General features: G+C 29.7%; 1 protein-coding gene across 1 annotated transcript in view; it reads left to right on the top strand.

Moving 5' to 3' along the window:
- Positions 1-222: 222 nt before the first annotated feature.
- Positions 223-20,248, top strand: part of LOC123306221 (zinc finger protein chinmo) — a 112,939-nt gene continuing 92,913 nt past the window's right edge. The window contains exon 1 of the mRNA XM_044888148.1: positions 223-383. Coding sequence (XP_044744083.1) covers positions 371-383 — 13 coding nt within the window. The 5' untranslated portion in view covers positions 223-370. The remainder of the gene's footprint in view (positions 384-20,248) is intronic.

The raw sequence follows: 20,248 nt of genomic DNA on the forward strand, positions 1-20,248 counted from the left end.
CTAATACAAATCGCAAACATTAGAAGTTCATCAGTGAATTTTTTCCTGGTTTGATGACAGAATTAGTTAACAAGTCAACTTATACGGAATTGAGTTTATTTTTTTAGGGAAAAACGAAAATTTTTTTCTTTTTGGATGCAATTTTTTTTTTAAGTTTAAGTTTTTTGAGTTGTTTTTTTGAGTTTGATTCAATTTTTTTTTTTGGATTGAGTGAGTGAAAAATTTCTATAGTTTTCAATGAATTTTTTACAAATTCACCAAAGTTTCGGCTTCGTTTGAAAAGCCGTAAACGTGGGCGTTTTTTTTTTGGATTTTTGTTCTTTTTGTTGTTGTTGGATAAGTGTGATCTGTTGTGTTAAACCCAAACGGCATGGAAATGAGAGGTAAGTTTATGGTTTAAAAATTCACCTTCAAAACTATTAAAATTGATCTTGACCTAAACTTGACCAAAATTTTAATGAATTATGTATCTATAACAAATACTGTTTGACAATTCCAAATAAAATTTACTTGGCCTCATTTGTTGATTATTCTTAACATTTATTTAAAATTTGAATTAAAAATATCCTACAGGATAAAAGTATATATTTTACTTAAAAACTTTGAGATCTTTTAAGTTGTTGGATATTTCTGTTGAAGCCGGTTTTATGAGAACATATTTATTTTTAAGTAGGAAGTGCGTATGCTACTCGCACAAAGAAACAACTTTTGTTTGAAACATTTTTAACGAAATATGCATACGGCAGTAAAAGAGAGAAAGATTGTTGTAATCAACTATCAAGTTAGTTATTTTTCTCAATTCAATGTAACCATTTCCTGTTCTTGAAAATTTTTGTTATCACCGTCCGTTGGTCGGAATGTATGTCAAGCAATTGCTACAGGTTATAAATAATTTATTTTTTAACGACGAAAACGAATTTACCATTTCTGCACAAAGGTGGAAATTTTGTCAACCATGACAACACTTACGTGTGCAAGCGTACTAAGATGCAAAAATAGTTTGAAATTGAAAGTTTTCTTGAATCCCATTATCCCTTTTGTCCATTAATACCAAAGGAGAAGTTGATTAAACTGTTGCTGCATAAATAAGAGCAAAACAACCGGCTATGTATGGAAAAAATTCTGTCAGTTTCCCTTCATGAATCACAGACAAATGCCGGTATACCTACCATAAAAGCCGGCTTTTTCCCCTACCCACATTATGTATGCTAAGTAGTAGAGATGCATTTAAGGATAAAATCAAAATTAACTAGAAAAAACGCTGGTAAAACGGCTTTTTTGGTATAAAGGTACTGTAGATTTTCAGGCTTATTTACAAGTCAAAAAATTGTTGGGACATAGCTCTAAGATAGTCTAAAAATTCTAAACAACCACTATATTGAAAGAGCTACCCTTTTTAAATTACGGGTCCGGTAAGTTCTTAATTGTTTTGATAAGTTAGAAATGATGGATATTTGCTTTTTCCTTGTTCTGATGATAAAATACTCGGTTCGTCGACACTCTCAACGTTAGCTCGACATCAAACAAAGCATTCCTGACCTCCGACAGATCGAAAATTTCTATTTTTAGTGCCGGATGAAAACTTACAGTTTCGGAAAGTTGATTATCTTTAAAATTAGAAAAAAGCAAATATTCATTAATTTTTGACCGGTGAGGCAAAATTAAACATTAGCTGGGTCCATAATTTACAAAAGGTAGCTCTCTCAATTTCACCCTTGCTTGGTCTTACTGCAAATAATTCAAAAAATGAAGAGACAATATGTACCTATTTATTATTAAAGGATAAAGTTTAATAAACACATAATTTATTGAAAGGCCAACATTTTTTGACATTTTTGAACACTTTTTGATCAATAATTGGATAAGTTTACATTTTATTTACATTAAGCTGATCAAAAACAAGATATTGAATATATTTCTAAGAAGTAACGAATGCTTTGCCGGTTCTTCTATTATATTTCGACTATATGTTACTTATATAATAAATTTGCTTGGTTTCTTAAGTAGGAAATGCGTATAATATTTACACACGGGCAAAGCAGCTTAAACATACTCATTAATAACTCGAAAAGCTTACATTTTATTTACATTAATTTAATCAAAGAAAAGATACTGAATATTTATTTCTAAGAAGTAACGATCGCTATTTTTCCTAAGCCGGTTTTTAAAACAAATCGACTTTATGTTAACTTATAAAAAATAAAATGTACTTAGTTTTTTTTTTTAAGTAGGAAATGCGTATAAAATTTACGCGCAGACAAGGCAGCCTAAACACTTACACACACACAGAATATCGCGTAGTATTCTACACAGCGCAATAAAAATGAATTGTATATTGTTATGCTATTGTTAATAATAAAATATAATTTGTGTGTTAGATTAGAGAAGAGATTTGAAACTCTGACAATAATTTATATGTTATGTATTCGTTATTATGTTGGAGGAGAGAGACCTTGACAGTTCACAAAATATTTTTAAGTAAATGTTTTTTAGTTAGCTTAGCTGTGTGCTCTCAATGTCGAATCTGTTAATAAATAGATGTATAAAGTGTGTATTCAAATATATTTTACTGATACACACATTCACATACACACGTGAAAATTAATTCTAATCGGTAATGATCTCCCACTTTGTTTTTAAAAAAACCGAAATGCAACCAGGAAAACATATCTCTTTAAAAGCACATTAAAAACTGATTAAAGAGCTGATCTAAAAGGCTGATCCAAATTCAGTTTCGTAGCTTTAATTTAAAGTACAAAAGAACACACAAAATGTAAAATTATCTTAGATATATTTTATTAAGGTTCTACGAGCGTCAGGGCAATTTTGGATAGAAGGCTTTTTTTTATATGAAGTTGAACCGAAGTCTTAATCAATACTGAAAGTTTAAGAGGGGATTTCCCGACTATTTAAATAAATAAATGACTTCAAAAGTAGGCATATTTAACATTGGTCTTATGAGATCAACGAAAAAAAATTAGTTTCCGAATTACCGGGGTAGACGGTATCCCCGTCGTCTCCTGATGCCAAGGGGAAACCGTGGTATCCCGTCGTCTATTGGACTTTTCGGGAAATTGGTTATATAATCGATCCAAACTCGTTACACGGGAGTTTTTAGAGGCACTGAGTAGGAATATCGCGACAGAATTGATCTCTGAGGTGTCTGGTGCCCCGAGTACACAGAGTACCTGAGGTACCTTGGGTGACCAGAGTATCTGAAGTACTCTAGGCACCAGGTACCTCGGAGATCAATTCTGCTCAGCGAACCCAAATTATCCCGACATACGAATTTGAACCAATAATTTAACGAATTTCCCAAAAAATCCAGTTGACGACGGAGAAACCGTTTACTCTGTTCACCAGATACTTTGGAGATTAATATTCGTGCTCAGCGACTTCAAAAATCTCCGAGTAAGAAGCTTTTAATAATTTTCACCACTAATAACCGTATTGTGACTTTCATATATTTACGGTTAATTTAAAATGCAATTATAAAATGCATATTATTTATCCAAATTGCATATTTTTAATTTCTTATAAATCAATTTAGGTCACAAAATTTCCTGATACTTTAACGAACCCAATGCCGAAAACCGCATTCAAATTCAACTTACTGTTCAAATTTTTCGAGCTCCATTGCATCGTTTCTTCGACTAACCTGTGAATTGATAAAACAGAAAAATGAACGTATCATTACAAATTATGTCAATGATTCAATCTTTACTCATCATTCATTCACATGCTACAATGAAATCCTAAAATAAACCAAGTAATTTATGATAATCAAAAATAATAAACCTTCTTGTAATGATTTATTTACATTCAAAATTCATATCAAAACAAATACTTAAAAAATATAAATTAAAACCCAAGGTTCCGTTTTTTTTTTACAAAATAACAATAATTATTTAGCTTAAATAACTAGTAATATTTATGCGTTAAACTTGCGCAAATGCATATTATCTCATTACATGATGACGTAATTAATCACTTTTACTACATATTTTTGGTGGGCTGATAAGATTTTTAAGCGTATGTGTATACATACAATATGTACTTAAAGTATTTGTTCATTTTTTTTTATTGCGTATAAAAATTATTTCCTGAAAAACTGATTTTTGGAAAAAAAAAAGTTAAACCAAACTATTGACTGAGTTAATTGTTCAACTACCATACACAGACAGTGTTGATTACTCTATCACATTATACATACATACATGTCACACATACATAACTGATGACCCCATATAATACATACTATACAATTTACGGGTAAACAATGATGTTTACGAAAAAATGTTTCAAACATAAGTTGGTTATTTTTTTTATAAGGAATATTTTTTACATTTAAACTTTTGTTGTATCTTTAACGGTTTACAAGATAGGTCCTACGGAAGACCCAATTGACCTATGTTGCTCATTTCGACCAACTCGACCTCACTTTTTACGCCCTGAGTACGCTGTAAAAATTTCAGCTTGATATCTTTTTTCGTTTTATCGTGTTGACAGACAGACGGACAGACAACCGAAAATGGATTAATAAGGTGATTTTATAAACACCTATACTAAAATTTTGTTCATAGCATCAATATTTTTTAGCGTTACAAACTTGGGACTAAAGTTAGTATACCTTGCATATTACATTTATGCATGGTATAAAAATACAATCTGTAATGACAAAGTTCTTTCAATATGTGCCGTTTTAGAAAATTTTCAACAAATAATGTAAAAGAATTTAAGTTTTTGCCTGCGGTTTTGCCTTATTTAACAATTATTTGTTAACTAATATTATGTCTATTATAAAGAAATATAAATCGAAAAATTCCATGAATAATTTAATCATCAATTTACTATCTGGACGAAAATATTTCTCAGAAAACGTCAATTCTTTGAATAAAACATGATACTAATATATATTTACCTATTAAGGCGTAGAAAGTTGTAACCGACCTTTCTTAGTAAAGAGACGTTCAACTTGGAAAATCAGTAAGATACTAGAAAGCTTGGAGGTATCATTTAAAATATAAGTCTTTTCCTATGATTTTTTGACAAATTGAATCAATTAGCCTTTTCATGCAATTTTTATCGGAAATTCCATAAGACGAATATTAGTCCAAGCGGATCAGTCTCAATCTATCAATAATCCATTTAATGGGCCAAAAACTTAATGAAAAATTGACCTGTACCGTTTGCGTTTTTAACATATAAAATTTATACCGAAGTGCTTTCAATGTTATGCTTCTTGATGTAATAAGGCGAATTTAACTTAAGATTAATTTGGAAAATTAATATTCATTAGTTAACTCGTTTTTCCATAAAATGCACTCACTTAAAGTGAAGAAATGAATGGCATTTGTGTGTTATTTCTTCCATAAGTGATTTAATCTAAATCTTTAGGCATCAATATTTCAAAAACTATTGTTTATATCGAAAAATTTTACTTTTAATTTTTGTCTAACTTTTCCAAGTTCTAACAGAATTCACCCTCATATTTTGAAACGTAAGCCTCAAATATTTTCTTAAACTTATTTTTTTGGGAGCGTCCTTAAGTTTTCGAAAGATAGTTCATAACTAAAATTGATAATTGTTAGGAATTATTTTCCAATTTTTATTTAACTATAAATATGCAGTGAATTTAATGTGACTCTTAAGGTTAAGATCAAATTCAAGGCCATCTTAAAAAACCAACAACTTTTACATAGGTCATTTATTCATTGCGGACATTCCTCATAAAATTTTGGTGGTGATCATAGTGGCGACTGATTAAATTGGAACACGTGAATTTTTAAATTAAATATAAAGTTATTTATTTAAATATCTTGTATATACTGAAACTAAGTTGCGTTACAATTTCAATCTTGGAATGTGGTCTACAATTTTAGAGTTAAGTTAATTTTGTGGCAAAATCAATGGTTCGATCGGAGTAATAACAAATTCAGTTATTTTCTCCTCTGAAGCATACAGGCTCGTTTTGTAGTTAAAAGTATCTCAAACAAAAATTGTAGTGTTTGATGGGAACATCATATGTTCTCACATCAGATTGGACCTAGTTTTTCCTCTCGTGCTTTCGGAGGAAATGCTTGAAAACTTTACTTGAAAATATGTCATTATTGCATTTAATCGATAGAAAATTGAAGATCTTAAACTTTATCGATAATTGCAGATCAAAGTCGTGTACACAGGTGAATATCCTCTATTGCTCTTGATAACTTTTAGCTAAAGCATAAGTGTTATTCTATCTCTTATATTACCGTTTAGGATCCTATTTGAGAAACCCGAAGAACTAGGTTCAATCTGATATCAGAACATGATGGACTCTCAAACTCTGCAACTTTTAGTTAAGTTATTTTTTGATTGGTTAACTACAAAACGAGCTAGATAATTATAGATTGAAATGGCAAACCCTATATACCTACACAATATTTCAATGCTACCTCTTTCTATTTATGCGCTCTCGTAATAAAATCAGTATGGATTTGTGGAAATGTTCTAAATAAAAGATTTTATATACCTACATATGACTTCCCTTAATAATATTATATAGAGAAAAAGTGAAAGTTGAAAAATTAATATAAACCATATTATAAATAGTTATATAACTGGCATATAACTATCATGTTTATGTGATAGTCATATCATTACTACGATACAAGTTGCCGAATACATAACTAAGTATAGATAAAAATGTGTGAAGATTAGTTTTATTTTTTTTAATATTTACTTTTTTTTTGCACACAAAAATAAATTGTGATCTAATCATATTTAATTCCTTAAATCACAATAATTAGTGATTTTTTTTTGTTAATAACTTGACAAATATTTATAAATGCATCCAAAAAATCGTCGCACAACGAACGCAATCGATGAATCATTAATTAATTTCAAGTATTGTTTTTGTCAGTGAACATATTCATATTTAAAAAAAAATGGCAAGTGGAGGCCGAGTACATTGGCTGTATGCATCACATTTTTTTGTTAAATAAAAAAATTCGTTATATCATATTATGTAATGGCCTCCATCCTCTTATAAGTGTGTTAAGTAAGTCAGGACGAAAAAAAAAAATGGATCGTAACACCCCCTCATATTCAATAAAAAATCGTTTTCTCTAAAATGCAACTGCGCCATCCGAATGTATAACGATTGTATGCGAGTAAGTTTCGTAAAGTATATTATGATCCGCATTATGTTTGTTGCATTCACAGCAGTTGTATGTAAGTATATACCTTCAGTGACTTAAGTCATTATTGAATCAAACATTTGAGCATTGTTGTCTATAAATTGAAACTGATTTAAAGTAAATTTTCACTGCTATTATGATTCTTCAAGCACAAATCGAGGATATTTATTTTGAGCGCTGAGCCTTTTTGTATTTTGCCAAGAATTAAACAGTGGCAGAAAATTTTTGATACAGTTTTATTACTGTTCTCAGAAGTGCTCATTACAAATTATTATAAGGTGTTGTACCCCATTTTGTAGTTAGACAATGAAATTTTGGTTAAATGTTTGGAGTTCCGAAAATTTTACAAAGCTTCAAAGGTCCTCTATAAATAAAATCTTTGCGGCTATTATAGGACACTCGCCAGGCGGCAAACACGCTGAACGACTAGGCTCTACCAGTAAATCAAGATTATTTGCTGGTAGGAGAGCTGTCACAGTAGAGAGGACGAGGAAACGATGTCTCATATTCTCGGTCTCTGCCCAGCTCTTGCCATGGGGAAATGGACATATTTGACGTTCTCTCCGACCTAAAGTCCGATGAAGTCAAAGCACTTCCGCTGTTCTTAACCAGATCTAAATGGTTCATGGATTAGTGGCAGGGAAAGGGAAAACCCTCTTTTCGTGATCAAAACGGATAATGTTGTCTAACCCCAGAACAGCCACTCTCACCTAAAAATTAAGTACTGGTAGAAAATTCTTGATGCAGTTTATATTCTCAAAGATGCTCATTAAAACCACTATAAAGTATTCGATAAATTTTGGTTTTTCGACATGCTCACATTGTTAACAATTTGTTGACCGAAATCGCGAGAGTTTTATCGAAATAGTAGAAACAATATCTAAAGCTTAATTATACAACTAATCTATAAACCGGGTTAGTCCATCAAAAGTCAGTTGCTGCACGCAGTTGGATATTGTAAAGATTATAATAATCAATAACTATATTTTAATTTTACATAACTTCAATTAAGGTTTTCCATTAAAACGGAGATAGAAAACAATTAATTTGACATTCCCTACATTAAATATTGCGAATATCGTCGAATATCGCCGGAATAAAAATGTATCAAACAAATTTGGCATTTTTATCGTAGGATACCTTATTTGTCGCAAATGATTGGGCATTTGGCAATTTGTCAGATTGTTTAGTTCTGGGTAGAAGGTTTTTAATGTGTGCGGAAAAAATTGGCGTAAACGATGATGTGCTATATCTATGATTGTACCTATGATTTTTCAATGAGATTCAACTAGTTTTTTTCTATATTTGAAAAAAAATAAATTTTTTTTGTTCTCAAGGCTATCCTAATTTGCATTTAATTTTTTGTTTTGTTTGATGAATTTCGTGTGTTCGCCCGCTTCACCTCTACGTCCCACCACCCCTCACCTAAATTACGTCAATATTTGTTCATCAAAAATAATATTTGAATGCATTTTTAATTAAGGTCATAATATTATACAATTAATGGCATGCATTTATTTATAACCAATTTTTTTGTCCTCACTAAATTTTGATTTCTAATCATATATGTTGTTTTGAATTTTGATATTAGCTTTGTTGTATTATACAGAATTTTTCCATATTTTCCATGTGGTATATTTAAATAACGGAAGTTAGCTGTCACAAATTATATTATAGTCAATTTTCTACGCTATTTATATAATTTTTTCTAAAAACTATTATCCAGAGTGGGCAGGGAATGTAGTTTCAAATTATGAAAAAATTACATTTCAAAGATTTCTTTGTGAAAAATAGTCGTTCATTTGATAGAATCTAGTATTCGAATTTAGGGGATCGGACTGAATTTTTTTATCACTGATGAAGAATTCTCACTTTACGAATAGAAAAGAGAAGTTGGTTTTTAAAATCCTTAAAAGCATGCAAGATACGAACGTTTAAAATTCCTAATTAAGCAAAGAGGAAGATATCGATCAGTGACGTCATACATGGGTATCGCCATAGAGATTAAAGAAAAAACTTTGTTTTGCGATGGAAAAAAGATGGACAACCTTTGAATGCAATCTTTGATTGCTTTTAACTTTTAAGTTTTAAATTTTTTCATGGTATCAAGCCTAGTTTTACATTTTTATTCATAATATGGCCAATTCGACATCAGGATTATGCCTTCTATGAGCTTATAATGAAGAAAACATTTCTGTAGCAGTTTATTCATTCGAGGTAATATTCGCTGCCTTTTCGGGTAGTTGTTTCGGTGGATGTTAGCTTTAAAGTGCTCCAACGTTGTAGGCTTGTTGTATATAGACGCGACTCTTAAGAAAGTCCCTCAAAAAAATTCCAACGGTGTATTCTTGGCTGAACAGATGGCGCGATGATACACACGCCTTATCTTATCTTCAAATCTTACAGGTTCCTCGAACTTTTGCACAATGCTCTTGCACAAATTATACTCTTACTAGAATGATTAAATTGACCATAATCTTCCCGTAAAAGTCTCAAGACAGTTCTTACAGAATTGTCATTTCTGCGTAGAACAAGTGAACAATTTGAAGTTAATTAAACGACTTCGCTTATGGAAACAAGGAAAAGTATTCACTTTACAAACATAGGAAACTAAAAAATTGGATCACTTTTTATTTAATGAGCATGATGATTCATGACACGAGACAGCATCTTAATTATCTTAAATGATACTATTTTTTATCTTCTGTTTTAAAGGAAAATAAAAAAATCAATTAAATTGCGACCTTTTTAGTGAGCCGGATCAAATTGGTTTAATACATTTATGCTTGTGTTCAACAAAAATAAATTCGACAAAATTAAAAATTACATTAAAAAAAAAAAAGGGAATACACAAAACCGGAGTAGGAACAACAAGGAAAAAAAAAGGTACTCCGAAATGGTATGATGAAGTAGAATGAGAGTGGGTGGTAGAATTATATGATTCGTCTGGATAAGATTTATATCCGTCTAGGGTGTACATAAACACACATACACACACACAGACACACAGACCTAGTGTCTATGTTCGACGATGTACTTGTAAGTCACATAAAACGCCTTTGTTGCAAATTGTCCATCGACTTTTGTATGAAAATTGTTGTATATAACACATTCTCACAACTCCTTCCTTAAATTGGGTTAGACATTTGCATTCTGTTCGCATGACCTATTTTCATTCGAACACCACTTTCACCATTTTATTCTCTCTCTACACAGACTCTTTTTGTCTCCACGTTTTCATACTCTTTTCTGTACACCTACAACCATAGTGAGAGTTATTTTTCCATTGTATATAGGAAAGTCTGTCTATATATCTATATATGTGTCTGTTTAAAATGTTATCTTTTGAACATTGGTTTGAACTTATTAGTGTAGGACGTAGCCGCGAACTTGGTTGGAAAGTTATTTGGGGTTAATTTTATTTGGATTAAATTTCGCACAAGTCAAATAGGGGATCCGATTAAATTTTTGTTAACACTTCAGATGAAGAATTCTCACTTCACGAATAGAAAAGTGAAGTTGGGTTTTAAAAATCTTAACTAGTATGCATGATATGAACGGTTAAAATTCCTAATGAAACAAACAGGAAGATACTACCTACTTGTGACGTCATACGTGGGGATCGCCATAGAGATTATATATAAAACTTTGTTTTATTAAAAGAAGATGGGCAATCTATGAATGCAATCTTCGATTGCTTATATAACTTCTGCGTTTTTTAATCAGTTTTAATTTCACTTTCAAATTTTGTCATGGTATCAAGTCTAGTTTTACATTTTTATGGATAATATGGTCAAGTCGACATCAGGATTATCTCTTATTGTCAAAATTAAAAAATTAGTCCCCAATTCGTGATAATAACAATTTTTATCGATAACCATTCCTTTGAAACTTCTTCCACTTTATTCCACAATCATAAGGCAGTCATAAGCAAGCTTAAATTAAAACAAAACTTCAGTGGTCTATTTAAATTTAACAGTATTATTGTAAATTACTATCATTTTAAAATGAAAATCTATTTATTCAACATTTGAAATGTATTTGAACTCCAGTTTAAGCATGTTATCGTAGTTTTTTATTAAGTCATCAACTGTTGCATGGCAAAATCATGTTCCCAATATGAAAAGAGCTGAAGATTTTTTACTTGCAGATCAGATTTTCGCTTCAAAGTTTTGCGATACCCACAATTTACCACCGGGAACAAGAAAAGCTACAAATTTACTATCGAGAAAATCATTTTGCTATGCGACAATCGGAAGACAAGTGTAAAATTTACAATCTTTAAAAAACCTCCCGAAAAATGCCGTTTTTTCCTTGTTGCTTTCTCTAAACTGAACCGATTTTCTTGAATCATAGCTAAGAACACTCTCCATTTAATTACCTTTCAAGCAAACAACAAATCAGAATTGGTTGTTCCGTTTAGGAGCAACGATGCCACAGATAGACACATACACGGGCGTACAAACTCTTAGGATTTCTCTTTTGGTTCGGGGATTAATAAAAATATACTACGATCACAGACTTAAACAGCAGGCGTTGAACAAATCGATAGATATTAAGAAACCATATAGGAATATGCAAAATTGTTCAATTTGCCTGCTTGACAGTGATTTTTCCAAAAGTCGATTTTTGGATTATTTATAACTGACTTTCCAAATGACTTCACGCTTTTATTCTAAACTAAACACTACTTGGATATTCCCGTATTTTTATTTGTCAGACACATGTCTATCTGTCTATATATTTGGATGGTGGCAGATATGTCGGTATAATTCGGTTTGTTAGCTAGTTCTGTCTACTGATGTATATTGTCTAGAATTATTATCATTTTGAGCACCAGGATACAGAGTATATAGGCAAAGCAACAACGACAACATGTAGATAGATATACATTTACAGGATAGAGTTACATAGAATGCGCAACGAATATTTTCGACTTTCATATCATTGCGATGGCAACGATTGGAAGAATGAACATAATAATATTACACATATATACAAAAAATCGATTTTCCCTCCCGGTTTTTTTTTTTTTGGTGCGTAGTTACAATTTTGTGTCAGTAGTTAGATTTTCATTTGATCTCGTTTTCCATGAATGTACAAGTGTATATTGTATTGTAACATACCGCCTACATTGGTCTTTTTACGTAAGTGAGCTTTCGAATTTCGACTTGTCCATTATCAGAACAAAAAAAATTCTCTTTTACTCCATAGATCTATTACACAGAGTGATTTTTTAAAAAGTTTCCACTCCTTTATTTCAATGAAAACTAAAATCACATTTCACATTTTTTAAACGGGGACGTCTTCTTCAAATTTGATTTTTTTGAATGGAACTAAACATTTTTGTCCTTTATAAAAAAAAAAATGAGTGTGTAAAAATATTTGAAACTTGCGTTTCAAATTTTGAGGGTGGATTACTTGAACTTGGGAAAAATTAGACGAAAATTAAGAGTGAAATTCTACAATATCTACCATAGTTTTTGAAATATTGATGCCTAAGGATTTAGAAAAAATCACTTATAGAAGAAATATCACAAAAATGCCATTTATTTCATCACTTTAAATATATTTTACGGAAAAACGATTGCCACTTGCTACAATTTTCTTTATAGGAAAATATTTGTCACGTTTTTAACTAGTTAATAATAGTTTGCCAAACTAATCTTAGGAAATTTAGCCTTGTTACACAATAAAGGATGTCTTTTAAAACACTTCAATATAGAATTTATATGTCAAAACTTTAAGAGCTAAAATCTATAAATTTAACACCGTAAGGGTTAAAATTAAAAAATAAATTAAATTAAAAAATATACCAGCTTATAAAGGGCATTAATGAAAATGCATTTTGATTTAAAGATAATCCTAAGAAAGCGTGATTTAAAAACGTCCTGAAAGCAACAAAAAAGTTACTTTTGTTTGAAAAATTTTGTTCCTAGACCTCAATTTTCAGCACCAGATTTTACGATATTCTGAAACTGTAAGAATATAGCTAGAGACACAAATTTTTTTGGACTAATTTTTTGTTTGTTTAGAATTATAAAGCGTGTGCTTTTTTTTCTAGAATTCAAAAGAGTTAAAAACGCAAGCTCACCTATTTGTGTTAATGATCCGAAATTTAGTTAAATTTATCTGAAGTTAGAGACGGTCAATCGATTTTAGTGTTTTCTGATATTATGACCATAACGAGACAACTACCTTAAGCTTAAGAATCTACGAACAAGTTACAAGTACGTCTTAAACAACTACTACAAATAAACTTTTGTCTCTTCTACGAACTTTGTCTATCGATCAGATTTATTTTACGAAAATTGTTTATTCCAAAACTTTATATATATATATACAACAAAATGAAGATTTTCTAACTTGGTTTCCATGCCATTTGTTTTCTTCGATCATAACAAGAACCAAATTCTGATTGGTTGATATTTCACTCTTTCATCTGGGAGCATCGTTAAGTTAATAATTCGACATCGAAATTATTATCAATACATAATACAATGTTGAATATTTTATTATTATACAGAGAATTTAAAATTAATTGAAGATGATGCTTTATGTCATTCTTCATCATTCTTAGCACATGGATGAAGAGAAATGGTGAAACAAATACATTTTTATTAACTTGATGCAATCAATTTGAAAAAAAGGTTTTATCAAGAGAAGTGTTTCAAACAAAAGTTGTTGAATTTGAAAATTTGTGACTGCCTGTAATTTGATCTTGATCTTGATAAAGTAATGCTAAGTATACTAAAATGGAGTAAATCCCACAAGGAAAGGCGGGACGCATAAGTTGATATACAGTTAGAAATAGTATTTGTTTCTCTGTTATTACTATAACCTTTAAATGGATAACCTTAATGATTTTCGTGGTAATTTAACCCTCAGGTAAAAAATTTCTAATGAAGAAATAGCACATATTGTGTTGTTTTGATATTAGGAAATCTTTTATTATTTCGTTGATTTTCGTACTGTAAATCTGATTATTCATCCTCCTGTATTCTAGACATAAGTAGAATTTTTCAAAATTATATATTTTACAAATATTTCTTTATTTTTCATAAAAATTCTCTTTTATTTTAGTGTTAAATTCCTTTTAATGAATTCTCATGAGTTTGTCTTAAGCTATCATAGTTTTTATATTCTGGTCAAATATTGTGTATATAATTCTACCTTCAATATTTTCAATTTACACTGTATTATTAGTAAAGTATCAGGTATTATCAATATTTATAATAATAGGTTGATTTTATACAGATACGGATTAAGAAATTTTAAGTCTTTTGAGCAAAAGTTAAAATGTAAAAATTGTTCCTTATGAAAAAATAAACAACTTTTGTTTGAAACATTTTTTCGTAAACATCACTGTTTACCCGTTAGGGCCCAAATAAGGTTAGAACAATGTATAGAATGTATTATTTGGGAATATCAGTTCTATGTGTGTGACACCTCAGTCGGGTTTTATATATACACGACTGTGGTTATCTACGAGTGACTATCTTTCTTTACATACACGACGTAATATTTTATTTCAACAATTAACTCAGTCAATTATTTGTTTTCACTTGTTTTGACCTGTAATACATTGTATAATTACCTAACATATATTTATTAATTATTTTATGTTAATTATTTTTTGTTTTGTTTAAAAAATGCCACACGCGCTCCCCTTTGCAACCTTGCGGCTGTAGACACGTGTCTACTTTACGGATAATCCACCTCTGATTTTATCTTAGTTCAAGGTTTGTACAGGGTTCGTTTATATTAATAACAACACTTTAAACGTACCTTTTATGTACAAACACAGCATACCTACATTTATTACACAAAGTAATTCAATATCTTCATGAATTAGAATTTAAATCGACAAAATATTATTTTAAAAAAAATGCAAATTCATGTATAAATAATCAAAAATTTATAGACAACCTTTATATTAACGCTAATTAGTATTTTGCATTCAAATTTTTGCATCGATAAAAAAAAACTGTATAATTTAAAACAATCAATTTCATTTTTTTTTATTTGAATTAATTTAAATAATCTTTTACCAGACAGTTTAATGACAAGTGAAATTTACAAAATTTAAAAAACCCCCGATAAATGCGATTAATTCCTTGTAAACCAATTTTTGAAAACTTAGCTATAAAATGTTCTCAATCAAGTCGGTTCGACCGTTTAAGGGCTAAGATGTCACTGAGAAACACACAGACGTACAGATAAACACTATAAACTTATAACCCTCCTTCTGAAATCAATATCATAGTGTTAGTCAAAGAAATTAGATTGACAAATTTTTGGCAATTTTTTTATTGAATTTGAAATATTTGAGTTGACTTTGTTCTTTTGAATTATTGTTTTGACTTACTTAAATATTTTACCATTTCACTTTTCGAAATTAATGGAGCCAGGTTTATTTGACCATTCATTTCCAACGTAATTATTTATATGTTAAAATTATATTATAGGTCATGCTTTTTCCAAACTGAATCAATTTTGAAGATCATCACAAATTTTTAGCTTTTTCGGGTACGGAACACAGTTGAAACATAGCTAGTTTGTTGTTTAAATATGTATTTAATTGTAATTATTTATTACATATTATGAGAAAAACCCAAAAATATGTTTGTAAATTCCGATATCCTAAATACTGTGGATTTCCACACAACGATTTAAACATTTATGTCATAATGTTGCCTATATTATTTAATAAATCAATTTAATTTAAAATAACTGAATAAATTTTCTTTAAAAAAAATCATTTTTAAATTAAAAGTTTATTAAACTTTATGGAAAAATTTTCGTTATTATAACTAAAAATAGTAAATATATTTTCAAAGAGTTATTTAATCTTTATTTCAAAATCGCAATGATGTATTTTGCACGCAATGTTTGAACTAGCTTGCTTTATTAAACTAAATGAAAAAAGCACAAGTGCTTATCATAATATTTTAAATGTTTTTAGTGACGTATTTAATGAAATAAAAAAAATTCGCTTTTGGAATTTCGAATTTAAAATATCAAAAAGCTTGTAAAAGCTTGAGGCGCTCAATTTAAAATATCGAAAATGAATCGGAATGCCTCATCTACTCCACATGCCTAATTATTCGATTTTCGATTCATTCTTGATAATAAGCGGATCAAGCTTTTACAAATAGTCGGGTATTGAGTGACTCATAGATAAAATTATTTTCTACTTTTTAGTATAGTAAAAGCTTGTCTCTTAAAAAGTATTTTTTATTAAAATTTTTAATTTAAGACTTAAAAAAATTTATATATGGTGGAAGCGATGAGAAAATCAGGACGCCAAACTAAATGTCCATGCAAAATTTCAACTCAATCTGAAATCGGGAAGTAGATCAAATTTGACTTGCAAGATTTGATTACAGACAGACAACGGGACAGCTGAAACTAAATAAAAACTTGTAAAAAGCCGTTCATGGAGAAAATTGATTAAAATTAATTAAATCAAAAAACCCCATGAACACTTTTTGATAGAAAAACTATGATAGTGTTTAAAAATTAATTAAAAATCATAAAAAATTTGTCTCATCAGATGGGTGAAGATCGACCTTATACCATCTCTTGTACTATAATAAAATATATTATCAATTAATCGTAAATTACTCGATGTTCGGTCTACCTTTCCTAAAAGTTCTCAATTTTCCCATTATATTTGTATAGGTTTTTTTTTCACGAGACATACAACCTACTCATTTTCAGTCAGTCAGTAAGACGTGTTCTATATATCTTTAGAATACTCTGGACGAAATGAGAATAACTTTTCTATATATACACCCATATACATACAAAAACACAAACTCGAATATTCTATGTACATATTATTCTACATTTGTTGTTTATTATATTATCAACAACTATGATGAATGCTTAACAACTACCTGCTTTGTGTGTTTCCCGTGTGTGTGTGTGTTCCTGTAGGTTTTGGAAGATTGTGTTTGTGTAAGCCTCCTGGATGTCTGTCTCATTCATTAATACACCGTTAACTTTATGAATATGAAAGTATATGTATCTAACTTTACAAAAGATAATAGCTACATATTATTATTATATACACAAGCTCAACAAATTTTCTCTTTCTCGGTTAGTAACAACCGAATTTTACTTCATATAATATGAAGAACGATAAACGAGTCATTTTAGATCAAAAAAGGCTAAAATGAAGAATTTTTAATAGAATAGAATAGAATATTTTTCGTACTTTCAATGCCGCTGTATCCAACTACTCAAAAGTAGCATTGTTTGTTTGTATATATATCTAAAATGATTCATTTTTATGCTTTTAAAAACTGCATCACGATAGCACCCTTGATTTTTATTGAATCTCGATTATCGCGATTATTGTACATCATAGCAAAATTAAATTTGGACGTATTTTTAACGATGGTTAATACCCTCAGTTCCTGCAATTCAACTTTATTTTGTATAAAAATCGTTTCCATAGAAAAATAAGGAAGCAGATTAATCAAAAGACCACGCGAAGAAAGTCACAGGGAAAAACTACAATCTTGCTAGTTCATTAATCTGCTTGTAATCACCCTTCAAACATACAGAGAAAATAGTTATAATCGAGAAAAATGTTTCAGAGAAAAATTGTTAAGCTTTAAAAGGAAAATTTTATTGTGACCTTGTATTTGACCTTGACCTATAAAAAGTCCACTCATGTTTCTAACTGATAAGATACAGAAGAATATTCGCATGCAAGTATATTTTTGAACAGTGGTAATAATGGTACCAGTTACAGAAAAAACTAAATTAGAAAGTTTCTCAATTCAATTAAGGCTTGTAATTTCCTCTTGTTTTAAGTTAGTCACTTATTTTATAAGAAACAGCTTTCAAAAATTAATATAATTGGATATTTTTTGTATATTGTTCGTCTAATAGAACTTAAAACAACTTTATTGAAAACTTTTTCTAAAAAATAATAATTTTCATCCATTTTCATTAGCTTAAATAGTATTAATGTCTGTATTGGGATTTTCAATCCAGTTTTCATCCACTTCCGGCTGTCAAAATGATTTTAAATTATGCAAATTTATTACCTTCGACTCGAAAGCTAGGTTTGCTTACGGTAAGCTTGGAGATCGATACTAACTGTACTTTTTAACTAAACTTTTTACAACTATGACAGCAGAAAGCGTCTTAAATTTTACAACGTTGAGCTTTATATTAAAATAAAAATACTTTGTACTTTTTAGGTCACCTGTTAATAAAGCGTGCTTTATGAATATTTTAAAACTGTATTTTATAATACTGAATAAAAAGTTATTTATAAAATTAATATAGAATTTTCTTTTTAAGAATTATACAATTTTTTTTATTTTTCGAATTCTATATGTTTCTCTATATCCACTACGTAAATGATATAAAATGATACTTCCTTACCGTGTATAATTATTTTTGGAATAATAAATTAATCGTTCTATTTTTGTTATTCAAAATAGAAACGGCCATTTAAAAAAATCGATATCTAGAAACATATATTATTATTATATATTACTGTATGTATACATACATAATATATGTCGGAATTTCCAGAAAAACAAAAACGAAAAAAAAAAAAAAAATTAAAAACAACCTAAATATACTGCTAGAAATATGAGGTCAAGATTTTTATGATTTTAGTTTTTGAGTTTTGTCAGGAAAGGCTTCAACGTGCAGCTCTTTAAAAATTATGCAATTCTACTTCCGATTTGTGAAGTTTTAAACTTTTTTTTGTATAGTTTTTAAAATCTTTAAAAAAATTCAGAATGGGCAACTGCAGGCAGAGGCTAATTTTTGTTGGAGGTCCTTTTAATTGGATTGAAATCCTCATAAATTTAAAAAGGGAAAAATTTGTAAATTGATCTATGACTCCATCATAGTCGAGATCTTTTCATGGATTTCTTTCAATAGTCATGACCATTAAAGAGTTTAACCAACCTTGTAGCATTGAAAAGCGAAGTTTGTTTTTAGTCAACTTCAATTGCGAAAGAGATGGTACGTTTCTACAATTCGTTGTCATCATGACCAAATATATTCTGAATAAGATTTCAATGTCATAAAACACATTAAACACTTGTTAGCTAATAACTAGTATAATTTAGCTTTATAGCTTTATCGCATCTGATTTTTTGTGTTAAAAAATTTTCTCGAATTTCATTTTAATTTTTTCAATTGAAAGGCATTGCAGTTTCCTGAAAGAGCTGAAATGCACATCAACTTCTTCATTACCAGATAATCTTTGATATAAAAGTACAATGATTAGCTGGTATGCATAGCAAAAGTAGGGAAACAGCACCCCAAGGAACATTCATCCAACTTAAACAGGGAAGGGGGTGCATATGTAGCCCAAATTTTTTTGAAATGTTGATTTTGGCTTATAATTCTCGTGTAGTAAGTATTTTGGTCGCGGAATACGAATCCGATGTCAGATTACATGAATTCTGTCACGTATTCAAAAAATGACACGTTTTTGTGTAATCTGAAATTGGATTCGTAATCAGCGACCAAAAATACCTCCTAGATAACAGTTTGGACGATAAATACTTAGTTTTCCGTCAAAAAGTGAAATTTCATGTAAAAAGGCATCATTTTTTGAGGAGGTTCTGTCTTATTGGATGTCCCTAAGGCTGCCTAAACGTTAAATACGGCACTAGTTCTTGGCGTTCATTACTCATTTGGCTATAGCATCGTTTTTACCGATTTGATTGTTGATAAATGACAGTTTTTGCTTACATCTTCAAATCGTTTGTTGAAGAAACCATACTTCATTTATCCCAAGGTTCCAAAGCGAACTTAATGCATACATATCCTTTGCCTATTAACATACAAGTAAGTATATATTAGAGAAATTTGAAACGAAAAATAAAAGCATCGTGGCACCAGTAGAATATTTTATTACAGTCTCAACTAAAATAATGATGTCACGCATATCGCTGTATCTACTATAGTGCTTTCATATCAAAGTAAATAGCTTTGTAAGTTTGGCTATACGACTTTTAATATATATATAAGCATACAAAGAATGAAGTGTGTATATACGTATCATGTAATATATTATTAACAAG

This window comes from Chrysoperla carnea, chromosome 1 (assembly GCF_905475395.1).
Source record: "Chrysoperla carnea chromosome 1, inChrCarn1.1, whole genome shotgun sequence".
Classification (NCBI taxonomy): Eukaryota; Metazoa; Arthropoda; class Insecta; order Neuroptera; family Chrysopidae; genus Chrysoperla; species Chrysoperla carnea.